The sequence below is a fragment of the Stegodyphus dumicola genome, chromosome 7 (genome assembly GCF_044657685.1).
Source record: "Stegodyphus dumicola isolate Sdum_Otavi_A_Nest chromosome 7, ASM4465768v1".
NCBI classification, from domain to species: domain Eukaryota; kingdom Metazoa; phylum Arthropoda; class Arachnida; order Araneae; family Eresidae; genus Stegodyphus; species Stegodyphus dumicola.
In genome coordinates, this window is record NC_140774.1 from 186,219,069 (window position 1) to 186,244,005 (window position 24,937).

At 34.8% G+C, this 24,937-nt stretch overlaps 1 protein-coding gene across 2 annotated transcripts in view; it reads right to left on the reverse strand.

Annotated features, from left to right (window-relative positions):
• LOC118200062 (ABC transporter G family member 20-like) overlaps positions 1 to 24,937 on the reverse strand; it is a 204,062-nt gene that overhangs the window by 48,117 nt on the left and 131,008 nt on the right. For both annotated transcript variants that reach the window (XM_035371986.2, XM_035371985.2), the window contains 3 exons: positions 6,520 to 6,719; positions 2,334 to 2,502; positions 2,126 to 2,229 (listed from right to left, as the gene is read on the reverse strand). In XM_035371986.2, the coding sequence (XP_035227877.1) occupies positions 2,126 to 2,229; positions 2,334 to 2,502; positions 6,520 to 6,719 (473 nt within the window). The remainder of the gene's footprint in view (positions 1 to 2,125; positions 2,230 to 2,333; positions 2,503 to 6,519; positions 6,720 to 24,937) is intronic.

Genomic DNA, 24,937 nt, shown 5'->3' on the forward strand with positions numbered 1-24,937 from the left:
TTTAGAGGTTGGACAATTCTTGAATTTCCTTGAATGCGAATTTTAATCCTATCGTAAAGAATACTTGAATCTTTTGAATTTCGAAATTCTCAAATCTGTCATACAATAAGAAGAAAGAAAAAAATTGTTGCTTATTATTAAAAATTTTTTAATTAGACCATAATTTGAAGTCTACAAGTAATTTTAAAAATACACTTAAGAATTCAGCCTTTAAGAGTAGCCTTTTGAATGTTAAGATGATATAAATGAAATTTACTAGACAAAGTACATCGTAGAAACATTAGGTTATTTTGAAGCGTGAGATGTGAAAAATGAGTAGTGATGAGTCGGTACTACGGAACCGGGTATTTTGTAACGGGTACTGAAAATCGGTACATCCAAGTACCCGTTACTTCAGTACCGAAATCGGTACTTTTCGGTATTCGTTACTTCTGTACCGAAACGGGCACTTTTCGGTATTCGTTACTTCTGTACCGAAACGGGTACTTTTCGGTATTCATTACTTCTGTACCGAAACGGGTACTTTTCGGTATTCGTTACTTCTGTACCGAAACGAGTGCTTTTCGGTATTCACTACTTTGTAACGAAAATATGCGTCTCTTCTCGGTATTCGTTACTGGAGGATCGATGAGGGTTCAGCTCACTTCGGTTTTGGTACGAGGACAGTAGTATCTGGTTGTATTTTCGAAATGGTGATATGCGCTTCTTGTGTCCATGAATGGTCTGCTCCTCAGACACTTCCGTAGTTGACATGTTTTCTGATATTCAAAATCTACTCCGTACAGATAAAATCAAACACGTGGTGACGAGGCAGAATTCCTTCAGTGCGCAAAATCGTTAGCTGCGTATTTCGGTACTCCAAATCGTTACTAGGGCACTTCGGTACTCCAAATCGTTACTAGGGTAATTTGGTACTCCAAATCGTTACTAGGGTACTTTGGTACTCCAAATCGTTACTAGGGTACTCCGGTACAGAAAACCGTTACTCCAGTATTTCGTTACTTCGGTACTCCAAATCGTTACTTGGGTATTCGGTACTTGAAATCGGTTTTCGGTACTTTTCAAAGTAACGGTTACTTGAGTAACGGGTATTTTGTACCGGGTACTTGTCTGTACCCGTTACTCTCGTATCGGGTACAAGAAAGTACAGAAGTTGCCCATCACTAAAAATGAGTAATGCCCTCGCAGGCAGTCGAACCTCCACCTCTCGAATACGTGCCGAATGTGCTGCCGTTACACCTAGAACACATGTAGAAAAGGACGGAGAAAGTACCTTATGTACTCTCCCTTCTAAAGGGCGACTGGGCGATAGGGAACCCAATCACCAAATCCTGGTGGTGAAGAATCGTCATTTACCAGCAGTTTGGGCGCCAGTGTGTAGATTCGTTAGGTTATTTTGATGCTGCAGACGTGAACAATGAGCAATGCCCTCACCGGTGCTCGAACTTGGACCTCTCGAGTATGCGCCGAGTGTGCTAACCATTACACCACGAAGGCGTGCAGAAAGGAGGGAGAAAATACCTTATAACATACCTAAATTCCAATTATCATAAGATTTATTTTCTCAGTTTAATTTCGCAAAAAAGTACAGTTAAGATTTCTTTCATTTCCTAGAATTTTAATAAATCAAAGCAAGTATAGAAACTATTATTTCGAAACGTAACGTAGATCAACAGTAAAGATAGAATGCTAAATAAATTATCTTCAGAACATGAAGAGTGTGGCTGTCAGGTAGCTGTATGTCAACAGTTGAGCTCATTTTGTTTCATTAATTCTTGTGCTGAATGTAATAAAAACTAATCTTTCTACAATATTGAGACTTAGTTATCTTTTAGATTAGGATTCGAAAGATCTAAAAATTGGGGATAAAACGCGAAGGTTAGAGTTTTCGGATCTCGAATCTTTGTTAAGATTCGTGGGGTTCAAAAATTCTGATATTCCATAAAATACTTTTTTATTTCTTTTTTTCCCTCAATATAAGTTTTAAATTTAATTTGAATGATATACGTTAAACTGTCCCGTAAATGAATATTGTATAGTTGGTAGGTTTCTAGAACATTATTCATTCAGATGTAATACTGATTCAATGTAATTAATTTAAAATTTTAAATAATAGCTAGCTTACCGATCTATCAAACTATCCGTGAAGGATGGTCCGATGTATACAACTCCCCAGTTTTCACCCCTTCTAACAGATTCAAAAGCGAGACTCAAATTCGTAAAATTATTCTAAAAATAAAAAAAGAGACATTTTTGAAATTAATAGAGAATCCCACTAAATTTAATTTGTGTTTAATGATCACAGGCCTTTGATGTTACTGTTGGCTACATACCTGATGAAACGTATGAGGACTCAAATGTTTCAGGAACATGTCGCCCTTTCCTGCTGGATCGAACTCCAAATTAACAATGGCAACCGGGAGATCGAAAGGCTCTCCTCCAACGCATAAGCAGAATACTATAACTTGAAAAGCAGGCACGAATACTTGGAAGAATACGAGCCTGTAAAGAGAACAAACATTCAAATAGAAGAATTAAAAGGGCCTAAAAAAAATCCTAAGCGAATCTACCAGTGCCAGAGGCAAAAATAATCTAGATATGTAGATATGGCTATAAAGATTCAGCATCACTTAGTCGATAGTTGCAATAAGTATACTATGTCTCCAAACTTGAAGTATTTGTGTGCGCAAGATCGTCTTATTGAGAAATACACTATAAGCAAACAGCAGTGAAAGTTCCCACTTTTGGAAATATGCTTGAAGAAAAGGTTAGTTATTGGTTTGGAAGCACTTCCGCAGAGAACCCGGTAAATGTAAACATCGCCAACTTTGGCGATAATAGTTCAAACCTGGTAACCTATCGGATTCATCGTATTCGCTTGTTTGAAGTTTGCAACCATTCCTCTTGCGTTCATTTTGTTGAATTATCACTGTCGTTGTTCGCATTTGAAGATTTATATTCTTCTCTTATTTATTATTATTTTTTCTGATTTTCCACGTTATTTTTCTGAATTTTTTAACAACGAATGGATAGAAATATTTTCGTTATAATTAAAGAAGTTTTCGTCGATAGATGCCGGTTCACGGCTCCAATTATGGCGTAAAATTTTAACAAGATACTATATTGTTAATGCTTTTCTAACAATAACCTTTCCGAGGATAGCAGGTGTGACATAAATAGCTGATTAAATTGAAATAAAAAATATCATTGATTATCTAAGATGACAGAGTAGTGTGATGCATCCCCATGGTCATCAAATTTAGCAAACCACTGCTGGTGTAAGGAATACAGTTCAAATTAGTCTTGAAAAATAATAAAATGTATAAAGTTCTAGTTTTGTTAACAATGCTACTGAAGAAAATTAGATTACTGTTGAAGGTTATTTGTATTATGAAAAATACAGCTTTATTTTCGTATATCACGTTTAACCGGTTAGTTTTACATCTACATGCTTATTATCTGTGAATTTTTACTATCATATGCTTAATATTTTGTTTTGTCTGCTAATTTGAATTTACATGCACTATAAATCACGTTTACGGCTCGGCTCATCTCTTGGCGAGTAAAAATTGCAACGGCGCCAACGGGTTCTTTACCGAAGCGCCAACGGGTTCTCTGCGGATGAAAACCCATTGGTTTAATGTAAATAGCGCAAGGGTTAGCTGCCTAAGCAAGAAAATGCTTTCGTGGAGACTTTTCTGTGGAACAGGAATACTTTATACATGAAGAAAACAACGAAACTTCTGGCCAGCCAGTCCGTTTGCTGGGATTTAAATGTGTAAGAGATATTTGAACGTGGCCTTTGGAGGGGGGTATGAAGAAAAGGCGTGAATAATTTATCCAGTATGTGGTTATCAAGGCATTGCTTTTCCTTCTCAGAAATACAAGAAACAAGAGAAGCCTGGAGAAATACTGTTGCGTTGTGCAGGTTCGTGGATTTGTAATAATTGACGATAACACTTGATGAAGAATCAAGAGCACAATTTATTCGTCAGTACTGCACAGAGCAGTTCCAAAAATGCGTTACAGCAGTCGAAAAACTACGGCAAACACGCTGAAACTGTCAGGCTATAACGGTGAAGACAGCTTAACGGCAAAGCACTAAAGTTCAGCTCCCGACTCGGTTCGGTCGCTGTCAAGCTAATCTCTGAACTCAAAACACTACTACTGAACTCGACGTACTCTCGATACTCCCCTGCTCTGCGTACAGGCGGGATATATATAGCTTTTGACATGCCTTCGAGAACATTCTCGGTAAAACCGGTAAGAATTTGTTCTAGAATATTCTCTCTCCATCTACGGCATATCGCCAAGGGGGCGATTTCGGACCAAATCTGATAAATCTGCATTTCCTTGCCACTTTATAGCAACCTTATCCTAGCTTTTCGGAGAAGCTATCTTAAAGCACCTGGGCATTTCATAACAATATGCATAAATAGCTAATAGTAAGATAGTGTTTAAAAACAGTCTGGGTTACTAATAAGAAACATAAAATCAGAGAAACAAAAATGTGATTAAAAAATAAAATAAAAAACTAAAGTCCATTTTTTGAAGTCTATATGTTGATAACTTAGGTGTAAATATCAGTGATTTTAATCTAACCATTGGCAATCAGCCAATTCCTTTGCTGTAGAGTTAGTCAGCATACCTGATTAACACTATAGCAAAGCATCCCTACCCGAAAAATGGAAAGCCTAGATTTTATATATTTGTATTCATATTTATAAAGTCAATATAACAAAAATACTGTATGAAGACGAACGTTATTTATGGAAAATTACAAAAAATAACCATCTAAAGAGAATTTATGTAACGATATAATTAAAAAAATCTGATGTGTACACCACATGACTTCCTTGAACGGAATATTAAATTATACGCATTTTTTCTTGCATTTGATTTAAACTTATTGGATTGAATTAAATCTACTTTGCCGACAGCGCATAAACCACAATAGAATAAATGCATTTTTTAAAATTCACTCTAGTATTTGCTTACCATAGCGATACTCTGGCGCTAGATTCACCTAACAGTACTAATAATTATAGAACAGTTAACTTATATAATAATTATATAACGGAAACTAAGTTAATTATATAATCCAATAATTATATAACAGTTAACGTATATATTTCGTTCATATTATAACTCATAATGCACAAAATTTATATCATTTAAAGAATAGAATTATCTAATCGTTGCCACATATTCTATTCAAATACTATAATAAAGCTAGAACGATGTATAAAAGAAATTAAGCAAACAAAACAAAAAAGAAACAGTTTTTCACAGACGATTGAGTATTTCTCATTCAATTAATTCAGTTCTCACTTCGCGAGCAGGCAAAAATACATAAAAACTCAAAATTTCTATATTAAAAATTACGAAGTAAATCTCAAACACTTATTTCCTCGAAAAAATTCCAGAAAGGATTAAGCATGATTTAATTGGCAGTAATAAATGAATGCGTTATATTTGTTGTTGCGAAGCTAAGTTTCTCTAGATTGGCAACAAATCCACTAGTCTCCTGTTTGAAATGTAAACATCAATGGCCGCCATTAAAAACAGGCTTAGCGGCAATTAAACAACTTTAAAATTGTTTATAATTCTAAAAATATTGCACACAGATTTACTAAAGGCATAAAAACCTTAACCGGAAGATAAGAACAACATAATTCAATCATTTTTAAAGCAGAAAATGTACAATTTACAAACATATAAGAGTAAAGAAACTGAGATTACTGAGCCGGGTAACAGAGTGGATATATATATTTATATACGTTTGGTGCGGCCGATTGCAACCAAAATACGAGGTGCACATCTACATGTTATAGCAGTCCTATATACAAAATTTCCACGTTCTGAGGCTACTCGTTTTTGAGTTATGCGAGATACGTACGTACATACGTTCGTACAGACGCCACGAAAAATTCTTTTCAGAATTAATTTTAAAGCAGTTTTATAATTTTTTTGAAGGAAAAGAGTATTTTATTCTGTCCTTACGTACAGATATCACGCGAAAACATCATTAAATTGCAATCGATAGCAGTCAAAACGGATATTTTCTTTGAAATATGCTGCCTGAAACTTTTCGCGATTCCAATACTTCCTTTTTACTTCGTACAAGGAAGTAAAAAAATAAAAATTTTTCCAACACAAATCAACTGGATTATTTCATTTAAGGTACTGTCATTTCGTTTATAACTTCATCCACTCTCGAACTCATACTAAACTTTAAAAAGGAGTTTTTATGCTGTCTTAGTTTAAATAATCATACTTGAGTGATTGAAAGACGTCATTCTCTACTCAAACGAGTTTGAGTTCAGAGTTTTTCTATATGTGCTAAAAATATGACTGAAAGCTAGAAACGCTTACATTAAGATTAAAAATGAAACTGAAGTTCCTAGATGTAATAGCAGTTTGTATAAAAATATGCTATTTGAATCAAAAATTAATTATAGGAGTGATTGGAAATGAATCACAGAAGTAAATATTGGTGAATTTATGGAAGATACTCACGGTATGTTTCTTTTCAGACGTACGAAATTCTTATTAATCAAAGCTGCCATTCGTTCACCGGTGCTTCGAATATTGCCAAGGCAACTCTCATCCGTTTTCAGGTCAATATCCGCATCACCTACATTGTTGAGAAGTGCCGCTTTATGATGATCTTGTCCACTGGAGGAAAATGATACATCGCCCTCATAATTGACGTGAGTCTACAGAAATATACACAAACAGCGAATTTTACTCATATAAAAGACAGCAAAACTTGTTACAATAAATAGAAATGGAAAAGAACCGTTTGAACTACCACAATAATATGTCAAGCAACACAAAGGCTTCTTCGAATTTTGTGGAAACTATTTTCTATATAAATTTTCGCGTTAGCATTTTTAGATAAAGGTTTGGCATTTTCATTATAACCGTATGCTAATATTTTGTTTTGACTGGAATGTAGATTAGATTTATTTTGGAAACGGCTCCAAAAATTGATAGATGACTCAAAGTTTACGAAAATGCACTTTTCGAGGAAAAATATTCGTATCGCCAAATTGTAAAGTGATGCAAAAAGCAAGGTTATTGCATTTCAACGAAAGATAGTTTTAATCTATTAAATTTAAAAAGGAAGCAGCAACTGAAATTTAAAAGGAAAAAATGGCCCAAAACCGCATCCTAAGACTTTTTGTTCAAATGCAGATAAATGTAAAAAGTGTACAGTTTTGGATACTGAAAGAAAATCCACCGACTCAATGATTCATTGCATCAGAACTGAGATATTCTCTGGCTGTGTAAGTAAAATCGTTCATAATGATTTGAAGTTAAATAAATGCTTAAACCTTAAGTTCATCTGCTTTTGCCAAAGCATATTGCGGAAAGAAAACAATTTGTAGAATCAAGGTCGGATTAAGACTAAGGCCGAAGTGCTTGAAAGATTTTGGTGCCTCCACATACAAATGCACCATATTTCCCTCCTCTTTCGGTTTTGCTTTAGTTGTGCAATATATTCCAGATTGAAACTTCTAATGAGAAATTTTCGTAATGCCCCCTTTCCTAAGTCTCTAAGTACCTTTTTGTGGTAACCCCCTTTCTTGATGCCCTAAGAATGCGTTTAATTTGCTTAATGTTAATCCAGCTCTGTGTAGAATATTATATGAGAAACAACTAGCTGTTGATAAATGGAAATTTGTGGTAATACTCGATTAGACATGTGTATATTTAAGTGAGTTTAATTAAAAAAAAAAAAAATAGTTTTCTCTGGTTCAACTGACCGAAATGTCTTCGTGAATGTACAGAAAAATGTTAATGTTACTGGATTTATCATAGTTGCAGAATTTTGTTACAACGATAAATTAAAGTTATGAAAAGTCTCAAATAAGGCTAAAATTAATTTATTGTACTTTCAGCAGAATATATTAGAACCAATTTTTGAAGAAGAAATTCAAATCTTATACAAAAATGCGTGTGTGATTATGGCAAAGCCTCGAGGGCTATCTGCCTAAGGGGAGGGATGCCTTTGTGGAGGGCTTTCTGAGGGAAACTGGCTCGTATACACGTTATACATGCGGAAAATCACGAAAACGGCCTTGCAGCCAGCCCGTTCGCGGTATTTGAACCTCGAATCGAACTATCAGTGTTCAGCGACTTTACCGCTCGGCCGCTGGTGGGCTATACGAAAATGATATCAATAAAATTGAGCTTCATATGAACAAAGCCTCTAGTCACACATTTAAATATATTAGAACTAATTTCTGAATAAGAAATTCCAGTCTTATACGTAAAAGGACATCGATAAAGTTGAGCTCATATGAATAAAGCCTCTAGTCACATAATTAAGTCAATTACCGCTTGTCCTAAAGACTTTTGTGCTTTAGGTTTATTACAATGAGCCTTAGGAAAATGGCATCTAAGAACAATGAACAGATTTTGGAAAACGACTCAAGAGAAGTGAGATAAAATTGACTTGAGGGTGCTAAGAAAATTTTACTTTGATGAAAATTCAAGCTAGAACTATAGCCAAGAATCAAGGTTATCAGATAAAAGCAAATCGCCACAAGACGTACAGTGAATGGACAAAAATATGGAAACACCTTGTGAAATGCATGTTTGAAAAGAAAGATTGATTTTAATGAAATATGTACGTGGCGCTGGCGTTTTTGACTACTGACGCCACCTATACAACATCGTAAATGTGCTAAACAGTTCAGTTGTTGTCGGAGTACTGTTATGTGAGGTTGCCATTGCATTATCTCAGAGTTAACAGACTTCGAACGTGGGCAAATTGTTGGAGCACGTATGGTAGGTGCTTCCGTAAGCAAGGTAGCCGAGGTGTTTAGTGTTTCAAGAGGTACTGTATCGAAGATTTATTCCGCATATTTGAAAAGCGGAAAAACATCATCTGCTAAATCACAGCGCGGACGAAAAAGTGTCCCGAGTGATCGTGACAGACGATCATTAAGGGCAATTGTGACGAAAAATAAGAAGACCACAGCTGCAAAAGTTACTGCTGAAATGAATGTTGTGTTACCGAACCCTGTGAGTACCAAAACAATTAGAAGGGAGCTTCATAAACAGCGAATTGCTGGCCGTGCTGCAATTGAGAAGCCACTCATCAGTGATGCTAATGCCCGTAACAGGAAAAGGTGGTATTCAAGTCATAAAGCCTGGACTATAGAGCAGTGGAAGCGAGTAATATGGTCTGACGAGTCTTCTTTCACATTGTTTCCCACTTCTGGCCGAGTTTACGTCTGGAGAACACCATCTCAAGCCTATAATACAAACTGCTTGTTGCCAAGAGTGAAACATAGCGGGGGTTCTGTTATGGTTTGGGCAGCCATATCGTGGTTCTCTGCTAGCCCCATGATAACTGTGTCAGGGCACATGACTGCCAAGACTTACGTGAACATTTTAACCGATCAAGTTCATCCCATGGTACAAACTTTGTTCCCCGATGGTGATGGTGTCTTCCAAGACGACAAAGCCCCGGTTCACACAGCTCACATTGTCCAGGACTGGTTTTCTGAGCACGAGGATGAGTTGTCCCGTCTCCCCTGGCCAACACAGTCACCAGACCTGAATATTATCGAACCTTTGTGGTCTACATTGGAACGGAAAGTGCGTTCTCGTTATCCACCGCCAACATCGTTATCTGAACTTGCCACCGTTTTGCAGGAAGAATGGTATAGTATTCCCTTGGCAAACATACAGGAACTGTATTTATCCATTCCGAGAAGACTGCAAGCTGTTTTGCATGCCAACGGGTTTCCTACACCATATTAAGCAAAGAAACATGTTTTTTAAAGGTGTTTCCATATTTTTGTCCAACCCCTGTACGTCACTTACGCATAAAAATTAACAATCAAAATCGTTTCCATAAAGTGAAAATGACCTTCTGTACTATGCAATGCGAGCAGAAAGACTGTTTACACAGTAACTATAACTTTCAAATAATATTATATTTTTATGAATGACTGATGTTGCACAACTGGTTTTTGTTCAAAAAACTAAGACGTGGAATAGTTTAAAAAAATTTAGGTAGATAAGACAAAGTCAACATTGATCCGCAAAGGCCTATATAAGATATGTAATTGCTTTGTCATAACCGTTTAAGACTACAATTGAAAACATGACTACATACTGTACTGAAAACATTGCAGTCCAGTTTGGATATCGTACACCTTACCCCCCCCAAAGGACAGTTCTATATTTCCTGTTCTACTGGGCCGATTGACGAAATTTAACTTGTATTTTTCATGTCTCGAAAGCGCGATCTATACGTTATATTCATAAATAGTATTGTTCTAACATAGGTATTCTGACACAAAATCGGACGTTTTCTGAAATGGCATGGAGTTTTTTCCATATTTCGATTCCATGTCATAAATTATGCCAAATTTAGGTAGATAAGAATATAACGTATAGATCGTATATAACGTATAGGTAAAAAAATTTAGGTAGATAAGACAAAGTCAACATTGATCCGCAAAGGCCTATATAAGATATGTAATTGCTTTGTCATAACCGTTTAAGACTACAATTGAAAACATGACTACATACTGTACTGAAAACATTGCAGTCCAGTTTGGATATCGTACACCTTACCCCCCCCCCCAAAGGACAGTTCTATATTTCCTGTTCTACTGGGCCGATTGACGAAATTTAACTTGTATTTTTCATGTCTCGAAAGCGCGATCTATACGTTATATTCATAAATAGTATTGTTCTAACATAGGTATTCTGACACAAAATCGGACGTTTTCTGAAATGGCATGGAGTTTTTTCCATATTTCGATTCCATGTCATAAATTATGCCAAAGTGCTAAGTTCTGGAAAAATTTCACGAGTAGTTTTTGAAACATTAGCTCTCAGTATTTTTAGCTCCTCAGTATTAATTGAATTTTGTATATATTTATTAATATTTCTTGTTTTTTATATTAAACTTACTTGATTCCTTTTCTCACAATTCGAAATCGAAATAAAATTCGCAGGTATTTTTTTGATTTTTTTTAAAAAAATTAGGAACTGTTATAAATTTTTCGAAAAATTTTTTAATTACAATCAATCATAAAAAAGAATTCATATGTTGGCATGTTTTGAAATTTGGCATATTTGTTATAATCGATAATAACGCCAAATGTGCTTTACGCACTTTGTTAAAAATTATTTGAAAGTAGGAATGAGATAACTTTTTTTTTTTTTAGCTCGTGCACAATGAAAAAAGGGAAAGGAAAATTGCTATAAATTAAGAATTTCGCCAAGTGAATTATTTTTGGCGCAAATAGAAAAAAGTGCTCCAAGATAAATTTTTAAATTTCGGTACGTTTCTCACCAATTTTACAAAATTTAACATTTGGACATAATTTGAGTCGTAGAATCGAAGTCTGGAAAAAAAAATCGGCATGCCACTTCAGAAAAAAACCCGATTTTGTGTCAAAATACCTACGTTAGAGCAATGCTATATAAAAATCTAATTTATATCCTAAATCGTTCTTTCCTGACATGAAAAAAGCACGTTAAATTTCGTCAATCGGTCCAGTAGAACTGGAAATATAGAACTACCCCCCTTTTTCTTCTTCTTCTTCTTTTTTTTTTTTTTCTTTTTTTTTTCTTTTTTTCAAGGTGTACATCTGAACAAATTTAGTAATATGTTTAAGAAGACAGGATTATATTGCTTTTTACACTTATTTAAATCAATAAAAATAAATAAAAAATAATAAATAATACTTTTTAAAAAATAAACACAATCCATAATATGTTATATTATTTTTATATCATAATTATACTTTATGTTAAATAAATTACTTTATGTTAAAATTAATATTTTTATATTAAAGTAATCGAAAATAAATAAATAAAAATTTGTAAATAACAAACAGCTCGGCTTAAAAATGAAAAACAATATCCTCATAATTGGAGTTCCAGATACCTCAGTTAATAATTGGGATAACTGGAGTACTGCTGGTTACAAAAAGCGCAAACTTACATATAGCAATTAGGCAGGACGCAAGTTAATATTTGTGAATGTTACCAGTGAACTCGTGCATGTTGTTAGTGTCCTAATTTAATTTGCTGAAATGTTGAGTATTAGTGATTTATAAAAAAGCACGATTGCTGGAACTTATCTACAAAAGACTCAATTATTAAATTTCTAGAAATCTGAAGTCGATAAATTTACTAAACTCATCAAATCATGCAGCAGACGATGAGTTTGGAAACTGTTTAAAAGTCCAGTGAGGTACTGACAAAACTTAGAATATACTTTCGCTTCAATTTTTATTCAAAAAGCTTGGAATGACAACCAAATAAGGTAAAAAATCTTAAATTTATTCAGTACAGATGATAGTTGCGTTGCTGAGGTATACTAATCGAGTGACAAATGTTGATAACGTCGCAATCACGGAAGGAATCCACAACTGGTGATAACAGAAGAAATACACAAGGAATAAGAACAGAGACTGATAAAAAATATTGATTAAAATGATATAGTAAGCAAATAAAAATTTTAAAAATTTAGATTTGTTAGATAATAATCAAACACTTTCACAAGGGTAGCAAAACGTTGGATATTTTAGAAAATTTAAAATTTTCAACATCAAACAAGCTGGTTATAGTTTATTATTATGTTGTTGCTAATGCTTACTTTGTCTGACCTATTGGCAAGGAGCCCAAATTTACGCCTGTGTGTCCTTGGCAAAAGCCATCAGCGCCTGACAGATAAAAGTGCGATTTAGCTCAGTTCCCTCCCCAATTTTGATGAACAGCACCCCGGGGGGGACGGGTCCGAGGGTTTCTCTTCCCCTACCACCAACCTCTCGAGAAGACGTTCGGCTCGCCGCATATTTAGAGTGCCCCATGCCGCACGGATACTATATATTTACAAACATCCATGCCTTCTCCGGGATTCGAACCCGGCAATCAGCGACGCTAACAACTATACCGGTTGGGCGGCCTTATTATATTACTAAACAGTTTAAAACAAATAATAATATTCTCGATCCATTATTTTGAAAATAGTGATAGCTAACTCCTTTATGTTCCTCACCAGAAAGTATTATGTTCCAAATTTTAACATTCATATAAATCTTCAAAATTTACATATAGCCTTTGTGCTTATTTAAATGTAATTGTAAAATGCCTGCATATAACTGAGCGTCTAAAATTACGGACAGGTTATGTATGTACCAGGTACTGGTTTCAGGAGTTGAAGAGGCTGGCTGTTTTGAGGTTACATACTTTTCCCATCTTAAACGTAAACACGAACCAGTTTATCTTTTTAAGTCCCTGAAGGGGCCTACTCCCTGAAGTCATAATGTCTTATAAGTTGCTAGCCCTAAGCACTTTGCCTTCATTACCCAAAGCAAGAGAACTGCAACAAGCTGAAACAAATGTTTACATTAATAATCATATGCTTATCTATTTTATTGATATTTGTTGAAAAGAAAGTTATATTTGAGCAAGTGTCATCTTGTTAGTTATTTATGATGATTTTCGTCGCGAGTTATAAAAAATACCTGTTATGATGTTATCCCATGCAAGGTCAACATAACCACAAAACAGATTCTTATTCCATCCCTTATTTTCTTGTTTTTCCCGCTTAGAAATTTGCATAAAAAAATATGGGATGTTCCTGAATATATATATATATATATATAAGACATTACGGGTAAAAGTAAACAGATTCTTGCGAAATTTCATTCAGAACATTGAAATATACGATTTTATATACACTCATGTCCATAAATTAAGGATAATGCAAAATCAGGCAAAGGAAGAGTTAGAAGCAAAACAAATTTGACTTATTTGTAAAGCTTATTTATTAAACAAAAGGTAAAGAGCAAAAAAAGATGTTATATGTTTGATATTAGTAAAAAAATTAGCGATTTTTCCTCCCTGGAGCAAATTACGAGTACAAAAAAAACCTATTTAAAAAAAACAATACTACATGGTTGGTATGATTGTTAATACATTGTATGTCTCCCAGACGATGAAATACAGCCCGTACAACGCCTAGGCATGCTGAATATCAAATTATCGATCTGATCTTGGGGGCTATTACACCACTCAAAAAGCAATGCTCTCCGAAGTTCCGGTAGACATGTAGGAGGAGGTTGACGGCTGTAACTCGTCGGCCAAGCATGTCCCACACGTGTTGTTCTGGATTCAAGTCCGGTGAGAATGCTGGCCAGTCCATATGGGTGATATCCTCCGATTGAAGGCATTCGCTTACGATGTTTGCACGGTGAGCACGGGCGTTGTCATCCATAAACACAAATGGCGCCCCGAAACAAACGTACATGTTGTTCCAGAATGACGTCTCGATAGATTTGGCTTGTCATGGTTCCAATTTGAACATGCAGGTCAGTTTTGGAACCCAGAATAATTCCACCCCAAACGAGCACTCCTGCACCACCGTAACGGTGTCGTTCAATGATGTTTTCTTGGGGTAACGGGTACCCGGAGCTCTCCATATGAAAGTCCGGCGAAAATCAGACTGCAAGCTAACCTGGACTCGTCGGGAAACATCACACAAGCCCACCGTTGCCGTGTCCACAATGCATGCTCTCTACTCCAGGATAACCGCAGGCGACAGTGAGTTGCAGTAAGTGGAACGCATCTGACAGGTCTACGGGCATATAGACTAATCTGCCCTAAGCGTCTGTACACGGTCTGCCTTGAAATTGTCGTACCAGTGGCTGAAGAGAGCTGACGAGAGGTCTGAGGCTGTGCTCCGCCGGTTTCTTTTGGCAGTAACTGCCAAATACCGGTCCTCATTCGGCGTTGTAACTCTGGGGCGACCTGTGCTGTAACGTCTACTCACGTCTACTCACATTACCATCATCTTGGAATCATTGCCAAAGCCTGGAGATGACACTCTGGGAAATTCCAAGTTCGTTTGACACTTGCAGTTGGGTACGCCCACATTCCAGACGGCCGATAATTCTACCACGTAAAAAATCATCCAGATGCGTCCTTTGTGTCATAACTATTCGGGTATTGCACTGAAATGCTTATAAAGCGCCTGTGAACAATTTTACTTCTTTGCCTGTCTTCCTTATATATCACTCTCTTACACTCTCGTCATTGTGACGTACCATCGGTGTCATCCGGTTACTTACAGAAATTTGCATATGATTCTTGAAAATGTGTGTAGTGATTTTACAGGTGATATATTTATTTTAGAGTTCGATTTCCACGTGACTCCGAATTATCCTTAATTTTTGGACATGAGTGTAAATCCGAATATTACGCGATCTATTATTCGAATTTCACGTGAGGAAAGCTGCAGGAGTCTAGTTACTTCTTGTATGAAATAAAGCAAATTTTGTAATCGCTAAAAAATTCAGGTATCATATTTCAACGAAAATATTCATTTGAGCAATGTTTTTGCATGATATCTGTACGTACGCACAGAATAAAAGACTATTGTTCCCAAATGACGTCTTTGTACGTACGTACACACGCATGTATACATTTCCCATAATTAAAAAAAAAAAAAAAAAAAAAAAAAAAAAAAAAAAAAAAAAAAAAAAAACGTGTAATCTCAGAACATTGAAGTTTTGTACAACTATAACATGTAGTTGTTGTGCAACTCCCTTTTTGGTTGCAACTGGCCGTACCAGACATTATATATATATATATATTGTATTATATATATATATATATATATGTACCCACCCTATTATTCTACTCGGTGACCACAGTTTTTTATTCTTATATGTTGGTAAATTGCGCATTTTTTGCTTTAAAAGGGATTGAATTATGTTGTTCTTATATTCCGGTTAAGTCTTTATGCTTTTAGTTAATCTGCATGCAGTAGCTGTAGAATTATCAGCAATAGAAAAAGTTCTTTCAATGATTTAAACCGCCATTTCTTTACATTTGAAAAGCAGTAGAATAATGAATGCAGTCAGTCTGCGCACCAACTTCAACGTCTTCTTGCCGAGTGGGGCAAAATCTGTTTTCCTGCCCGCTTGCCGAATTACTTGCTTTAGCGTATAAACCCTAATTTAATTGTTAAAATTGTTTTATAACTGTATTTGGTATTTTATGTTTTTTCGTATTTTACAATTTTTAATGAAGATGTTTTATGTACGTATTTTTGCCTTGCCGCGAAGCGAGGACTGAATTAATTAAATGAGAAATATATCTCTAACGAAATAAGTTCAAATGAAATGCAATAAAAAATGTGTATTATTTAATAGGCCGTACAAGTCATGTGACGTCCACATCAAATTTTTTTAAAAATCATTTTCTTGCTATGATGTAATGCCAGAAGTTTTCAAATAATGCGTCGTGAGATCCTGAACCAGTCATTGTACATCATGGATTGTTGTGTTTATTATGTAATGTTTGCTACCTGCTATACTATTGTAAATATTTAAATATTGTATTATTATGCATCATTACGATCATTTCTCTGAATGGTAAAACAATAATATTAGCAAAGGTGTTAATATTAGTTAAAACAATAATATTTTACAATAATATTAGTAAAGGAGACATTAGATTATTTCGAAGCAGGAGACATGAAAAATAAGCAATGCCCTCCTTCGGGACTCGAACCACGGACCTCTCGAATACGCGCCGAGTGTGCTGACCATTACACGACGAAGGCACGCTAAGAAGGCGGGAGAAATAACTTATTTACTCCCCCGTTTTAAAGGGTGACTGGGGAATAGGGGACCCAATCGTCAAATCCTGGTAGTGGCGAATCATTATCCACTACCTTTTTTAGTTCGGGCGCCACTGTAGAAACATTAGATTATTTCGAAGCAGGAGATGTGAGAAAATGAGCAATGTCCTCGCCGGGACTCGAACCACGGATCTCTCGAATACGCGCCAAGTGTGCTGACCGCTACGCCACGCATGCTAAGAAGGCAGGACAAATACCTTATAAAGGAGAGGAGGAAAAAATGTGTGTCCATAGACGCAGTCTCATCTGATCAGTGTTGACGCCACTGAGTATTAAGTGTTACCATACTTTTTTTAATATTCTCTATACTTTTTATATTTGGGATGTAATGAAAGTATCCGTATGATGAAGATGTCAGGATTTGCTTCGGATATCTTCTTTTGAGTTGTAAAAGAGGTTAAAAAAAGTTTGATTAATTTTTTTACATTTCTGGCATGTTTAATGACAAAGTTTAAACGAACTGTTAGCACACAAAACCACTAACTCAGTACTTGAAAACACTGGAGAATACCAAAATGTTTGATTTAATTATTCTTTGTTTTGCTATGGATGGCAACGATTGTAAAGCAATTAAACATGAAATCCTAAGTTTTAAAACTTTAGTTTTGGAAAACAGTTAAGATGCTATATTTATATATTTAAAATTGTGACTTTTAAAATTCCAATATTACAATCAATAGAATGTTATTAAGTCTTATTATTATGATCTAATTTTATGACTTCTATTTTGGGAATCGTTTACATCTTAGTTTTAAGATATTATGAAATGAATGAGCTTTAAGGCATGAGTTAACGTTCACTTCAGTTATTATATTCAGTATTAGCAGTGACATCAGCATCCTGATTGTTATGATTCAGTCAGGCGAAGGTAAAAAAAGTGTGCGTGGTGTGGATGCACTTAACTAATCAGTGTTTACAACTAATGTTTTAAGTATTATCTGCTGATACTTTAGTTATTATTTCCAGCGCTAGCAGTGACATCAGCAACTTGGTTAATATGATTCAGAAAGGCGAAGAGAAAAAAATGGCGAATTCAAAAAAAGGACCGTGAGAAAAAATTGTGTGTCGGTGGACGCACACAGCTTAACAATGTTTACTTTTGCAAGTAATGTTTTGGAAAATGGAAGTTACCAAAACCAATTTGAGAGAGATCATTGAGCAGTCTAACAATGTTAGCTCCCTCCGTGCGCTCGACGAGTTAACCGAGTTTCGGTTGTGTGATGGTTGAGTTAACATCAATATTAACACATGAAAAAAAATTATTTGAGGCAGATCACTGGGGATTGAAAACAAGGGTTGAACGTTGGAACTACGTTGACTTATCATATTACTTAAAGCATTATTCGATTTGTTAGAGAATTAGAAGCTTATTGTAGTAATGTGCGCCGAGAAATTTAAGCCTAAAAATAAAATGTTCCAGAAAATGAGAGGAGTTTTCTGTGATAAAAGAGAGAGACAATATCAGAAATATTGCGAACTAAAAACATAATTTCAAAAAGAAAATTAGGTTTGCAATTGAGTTATTTCCTTAGATTTCTGGTGTCTCTGTTCTTTCCCGTATCGATTTCCGCTCTTCTTTTTGACCACCGATGCCGACTGTGCCACACTTCCATAATTAAGCGGATGTTAATGCGAAAGAAGTGATTAGCATTTAGAAGACGATTCTGAGAAATAATCACGTTTCGGAGAAGAGGTGAAACTGATACGAGGAATACAGAAAACGATTTAAAAGTGAATGTGAGTGAAACTTTGTTTTTCATATGATCTGTTGTTTAAAGTAACGCGAATTTTTTGGTTAATATTATTTAAAATACTGTTTATAATGTTAAGAATATCATTTTAAGATTATTATTAAAGTAAAAAATAAGAAGCTTTAAATCTTCCCCTCCCTCCACCCACAGTCTGAAAAAGTTGTGGGGGAATGAAAAGTGTCTGGCATTCAAACGTTTTCATAATTCCTTTCAAGTAAGTAAAAATTCAAGTAGTAAAAATTGTAGGTATTAAAATTTCTAATGATTGATATTAATTCGAAAGTTTTTCTGTACTAGTGCAACACTTTTGGAACATTCTAAATAAAAATGATAGCTGTTAGGTCAATTTCATACAGCATAGAAAAATGTTTCTCTCTGAAAAGAAATGAAAGTAATTAGAGAAATGAAAGTAAAGACCTATAAGCATACAGTTCCCTCCTTCGCATTTTATGTTTTCATTCTTCTCCTGAAGGTTCGAATTCCGTGAACGGGCTGCCTGCATGGGCGTTTTCGTGGTTTTCCCCATGTGTAACGTGTATATGAGCCAGTTTCCCTTAGAAAGTCCTTCCCGGAGGCATCCCTCCTTTTAGGCAGATAGCCCTGTGATGCTTCTTTGGCGAAATGAAGCAACTCCAATGATGGAACACAGCAATAACTTTTATTTAACACTCAAAAAAATGGCGACATACAAACAAAAAGAGAAAAACACATTCTATCATTTAAAAATAAATTACATTCTTCGTGCGAGAGTCGCACGAGGCACTCGAGTCTGGTTTCAAATATTGCCATTCACAAATACCTTAATGTTCATCTATTTAAATTATTTAATCTACAAGATTTTAATAATATTTAAAGCTGTTACAACCTCTCCCCCAACGGAGAGACTTTTGCCTAAGGGAAAAAGTTCTGTAAAATTCGTAAGTTTATAAGCTCGGCTTGCTCAATTGCTTAAAGAGAAAAGATAACTTCTCTCATAAGTTTCCAAATTTTCAGGCCGAAAATTTTAAGTTTTAAACAAGTATTTTTACACCACATTTAAATAGGAAGAAAATGGACCAGTGTTCAAATTAGTCTTCATTTTTTTTCTTGACGGCGCCTAGATCTCTTCCATGGTGGACCAGTTCCTCGGCTATAATTCACAGCAAGGCCTTTCCTCAGTTCATCTGTGCCTTTCGGATAATATTCATTTGTCATTTGCTTTCGACAATTGTTTTCTTCGTCTATTAGTAGCGGCTTTGATATTAAATCAAAAGCCGAAAGATGATAACGCTGCATTGCAAAATGATTCTCAATATTAATTTCTTTATCGTTTTTTAAATTTTCGTGAACATCTTCCTCTTTTAATTCTAGTGATTTAACTTCTTCAAATACATCTCTGGATGCTTTATTTTCTTCCTTCATCGGTTCCAAGATCTGCTCTTCAGCTATTTTTCTTTTCCTTTGAGCTCTAGTAGAAATGGCATTAAAATGGTATCATTAAGTTTACGTTCAAGTGATAAACTAATAAAATAAGGCAGTTCAGTGTTAACAGGAAGTAATAACCTGATATCACTAATATTATGTTCAGTGATGAACTAATAAAATAAGACAATTCAATATCAACAGGAAGTTACGTTCAGTGATGAACTAATAAAATAAGGCAATTCAATATCAACAGGAAGTTATAATCTGGTATCGCTAATATTGCGTTCAGTGATGAACTAATAACAAAGCAATTCAAAATTAACAGGAAGTAATAATCTGGTATCACTAATATTGCGTTCAATGATGAACTAATAAAATAAAGCAATTCAATATTAACAGGAGGTAATAATCTGGTATCACTAATATTATGTTCAATGATGAACTAATAAAATAAAAATACGCACGATTATTCGATCTCGGTCGGTGCCTCCAAAATAATTAAGACTGTGATGCTTCTTTGGCGAAATGAAACAACTCCAATGATGGAACACAGCAATAACTTTTATTTAACACTCAAAAAAATGGCGACATACAAACAAAAAGAGAAAAACACATTCTATCATTTAAAAATAAATTACATTCTTCGTGCGAGAGTCGCACGAGGCAATCGAGTCTGGTTTCAAATATTGCCATTCACAAATACCTTAATGTTCATCTATTTAAATTATTTAATCTACAAGATTTTAATATTCTTTAAAGCTGTTACAGCCCTAGTGTGCTTTGCCATAATTAAATAAACGAAACCAAACCGTTCTCTACTGAAATATTTCTCAGTTCTATAGACGGTGTTTCAGGCTCATATAAAAATTTCCTATGGTATCCTCTCAATGCATTCAGTGATTGTTTCATTCATGTTCATTGGGGCATTCAATCATTTATGATGGTGGCGGGCTTGCTGTAAATCCTAAACTTATTATTATATATAATCTGGATCGAGCTTCTGGATTGAGCTGTAACCACCATTCTCACCTGATGAGGTTAACTAAACTATCCGTAAATTAGAGTGCAGGCATTTTTGTGGCTACGAAGGGTGGGGTGCTTGAGTCATATGTGCAAAATATAGATAAACCTCCTACAACGCGGTAGATATGTTCCTTGAAAATATCGCGTTATGGGAAATCGCGTTATAGACTAACTTAAGATCGAGTTATAGACACCAACTTAGGACAAAAACCGGGATTCTGTTCTAAAAAGAGAAAAACTGTCTTTTATGGTGTAACATTTTCATCATTTTTAAAATTCATGTACATAAAACATTTCATAAAAAGCTTAATAAAATTCAACATCACATTGTAGGGTTTATATTTGTTTTAACTAACATTTATTTTAAGCTAACTTTCCTGTCAAGCCTTTACTTCCCCCCCCCCTAGAATTGCCAATGCCAGAGTATGTAAATCATAGTAGAACGCGCAGAGTATTCAAATTTTAAGCAGAAGTAATTTGAGTTAAATAGAAGGGAAACGAAATTTGTAGGTGTGCTTTCTTCAATCACGAGCGTGAAGGTTGCTTGGTAGAAAGTTTAAGAACCGCGCGTTTCGGCCTGTGTGCCTACTTCGACAGTTAGTTGAATCTTTCAACTTCTTAATCAGACACTTTGCTGAATCTCAGCTGTATCTTAGAAAGCGATTAAGATAGTTACGATTATAGAGCATCGTAGATAGTGACTTCGTTAGTTATTCATTCTGTCATTTATTTTTAGTTGTATTTTTCTATTTTTGTTTAACCGCCGGGTCGGCGTAGTTTGTGAGCGTCAAGTGAACGCAACTGTGATTTCTAAAGTGAAATAAAAAGGGAGTTAAACCCTTCTTAAGAGTCTGTGTACTTTCCAGTTCATAGCAGTCACTACTACTATTGCTGACAAGTTGGGGCCTCCCAACATCACAACATAAAAATCAAAAAGATTATGATTTCAAGTCAAAATCAAAAAGAAACATAACGTTGTGCTCAGAAATTTATTTCTCATCGTCACGTTTGTTGGACGTTATTTCAAGATCTGAGCTTTCTCATCGACGAGTTCCAATGCACTGCTGGTAGGTTTAGGTTTTAAAAAAAATCTGTCATTAGAGATGGTTTGCTCTTGATTTGCAAATCTTTATAAGTTTCTTGATAGGAAGACAGGCAGTTTTGAATATTTCTTTTAAATATTTCCGCTCTCTCCGGCAGAGGATCGTTCTCCAGAAAATAAGATTCCATCTGTTTCGCTATGTCCACACACTTTTTTATACCTTTCAGAGTGAAGTTTTTGGTTTCTTCATTGAAAAGATCTTCAGAATTATCTTCAGTCGGTAATGTTACGGATATAACTGTCACCAAATCTGTTTTGTTTATTTCATTTTCCGTAACTAATTCTACAATATCATCAACAGTTATTTCAGCGAATTCGTCGCCTCCTATTTCGCGTGCATAGCTTACTATGTTATTACATGCACGCTGAATTTACTCAACAACATTTTCCCGACTGACCATTTCCGGTAATAAAGCTTTCTAGGAAGCATTTAGAGTCGTTATTTTCCTAAACCGCGTTGTAAGAAAATTTCCGTATTTTTCCAACCGCGTTGAAGCGAAAATGCGTTGTAAAGGTACTGCATTGTAGGAGCCTAACTATACACGCATTTTTCAACTACAAACTGGTGCAAAGTGATAGAAATGTGGAGTATGTAAAATGTAAATTAATCTTTACTAGAATTTTAATACGTATGAACTCAAATTAAATTTAAGTATTGAAACGATATCAAATATCTCAGTATTCAAACTGTTCATTTTATGACGATTAATATTTGAAAACACTGATAATTGAGAAAACATATTGGATGATAAAAAAAGTATATTAAAAGATTTTCAGTGTGTATAAAATATTAAATAATTATTATTAACATTTTAATATGCATTAATTATAATTTGAATAACAAAATGATTATCAATCAGATTTTAATACCTTAACTGCTCATTAAATATTTGAAAAACTGATACTCGAAGAAATTATAACTGAGCAAAATGCCTATAGAAGTGGCATGGATTGCAAAGCGAAAATTACGAATTTGCTGTATAAACTGGTTTTAAAGATCTACATATTGATAAGAGATACCACCATCTGGATCTGCATATTTTCTTGAGACAAGTTTCAAGTTATTGACTAAAAGCCAGTATTAAGATTCAATTGGATTGGATTGCTTAATTTAAGCAAAATAAACGAGGATTAATTACCTAAGTTCTGTATTAGTTTTGATTAATAGCACTCAGAAGGATGTCATTCGAAATATGTCATTTAATCTGTTTAAAGCTTTTTAAATTATTGCATCATTCTTTTTTTCAAATGTATTTCAACTTTTAGGCATTCCCCTTTACAATTTATATTTTATAGAATTTGTAGCCCAATTCTTGATCACCAGCATTTATTTATATTAGGAGTTACATTTTATTTGCAATAATTCCATCTTAATTTGTATATACTTAGTACTTTTTAAAAAAATATTATATACATATATATATTATATATTGAGTATTTTCAGGCCCCCAGATGGTATATCGGTTAAGGAAGCCTACAGCGGTATCGAAGCACCCGGGTTCGAGAAGGCATGGATGTTTGTAAATGTATAGTATCTTTGCGGCATGGGGGCACTCTAAATATATGGCGAGCCGAAAGTTCTCTCGAGAGGTTGTTGGTAGGGGAAGAGAGGTGGAAGACCTTCCGGCGTATCCCATCAAAATTGGAGGTGGAAGGCTCTTGCCAATGACAGGTGCAATCTTGCTGTCCTTGCCATGAAGAATTTCGTGGACTTGTTCTGATGTTATTGTCAGACAAGTGAGATAAGTTACAACACAAAAACAACACGAGTATACACATGCACATATATATTTAGGTTTACCAAATATTTTTTTTTTTTTTTTTTTTTTTTACTATTAAGATTATACTATCCTGGTATCCTTTATCATCTATCCTATATACTATACTATTATATGTATTATACCATAATATGCTTTCTCTCTATATATATATACTCTCTCTCTCTCTATATATATATATATATGAGAGATGTAAATATAAGGATTTATTACGCGTAACAATGTTCACGAAAACCTGTTATAAAGTTTCTAAGAAAACTTTGAAATGAAATAAAAATATAACATTATGCTTGTCGATAACAATTTCAGTTTTGTTCACTGAACTAAATCGAGCATTCACTTTCACTGCAATGTTGTAGCTCGTCACCTTTCGCAGCGAAACCGAATAATACTCAGCTTAATCCGATAACGCTTGTAGGGCACAGGTGGTCAACTGACGGCCAACGGCAATATTAACAAAATTTATTACCAGCATTATTGTCTGCGAAATTTTTGATATTTACAGTCCCTCCCTAATAAAATACACAGAGCAAAGTAAATCCTAAATGGCGAGTCAAATTATAGTTAACTCATTCAATCTTATATGAATATACTCCATGTACCGTGAAAGACCGAAATTGGAGAATGTCGACTTTCACCGGAGAATGTCAACATTCATCAAATACGTCGGTGAAAGACCGAATACTTCACTACATTCTTGTATATTCGGACCCTCACCGGTGTATGTCGACAATCACAGATATGCTCTGGTGAAAGTCGAAAAGAGAGGTCATAATAGTGCCATAATAGTTTAAGTTGTTGCAATAAATAAGATTTCAATCACATAATTTAGTAAGTTTTTATTACTGTTATTTTATTTTCTCATTTAGAATGTACTGTATAATTAAGTAAGTTGTTAACTTCTATTATTTTCCTTTCTCATTTTGAATGTATTGTGTGTTTTAGTTTTTCATATTCTTATTTCAAGTCTCAAATGCGTGTATTCGCGACTGAATTACGGAGAAGAAAATATAATACTGTTATATGTTTAACATTCACCATTAGTACATGGTGAATATCGACATTGACCGCGGTGTAAGTCAGAAATAAGAGTATTTGGAAAATATTTCGGACATACACCAAGAGACTATGTGAATGTTGACATTCACCGGTGAAAGTCGACATTCTCCAGATTTCGGTGTTTCAC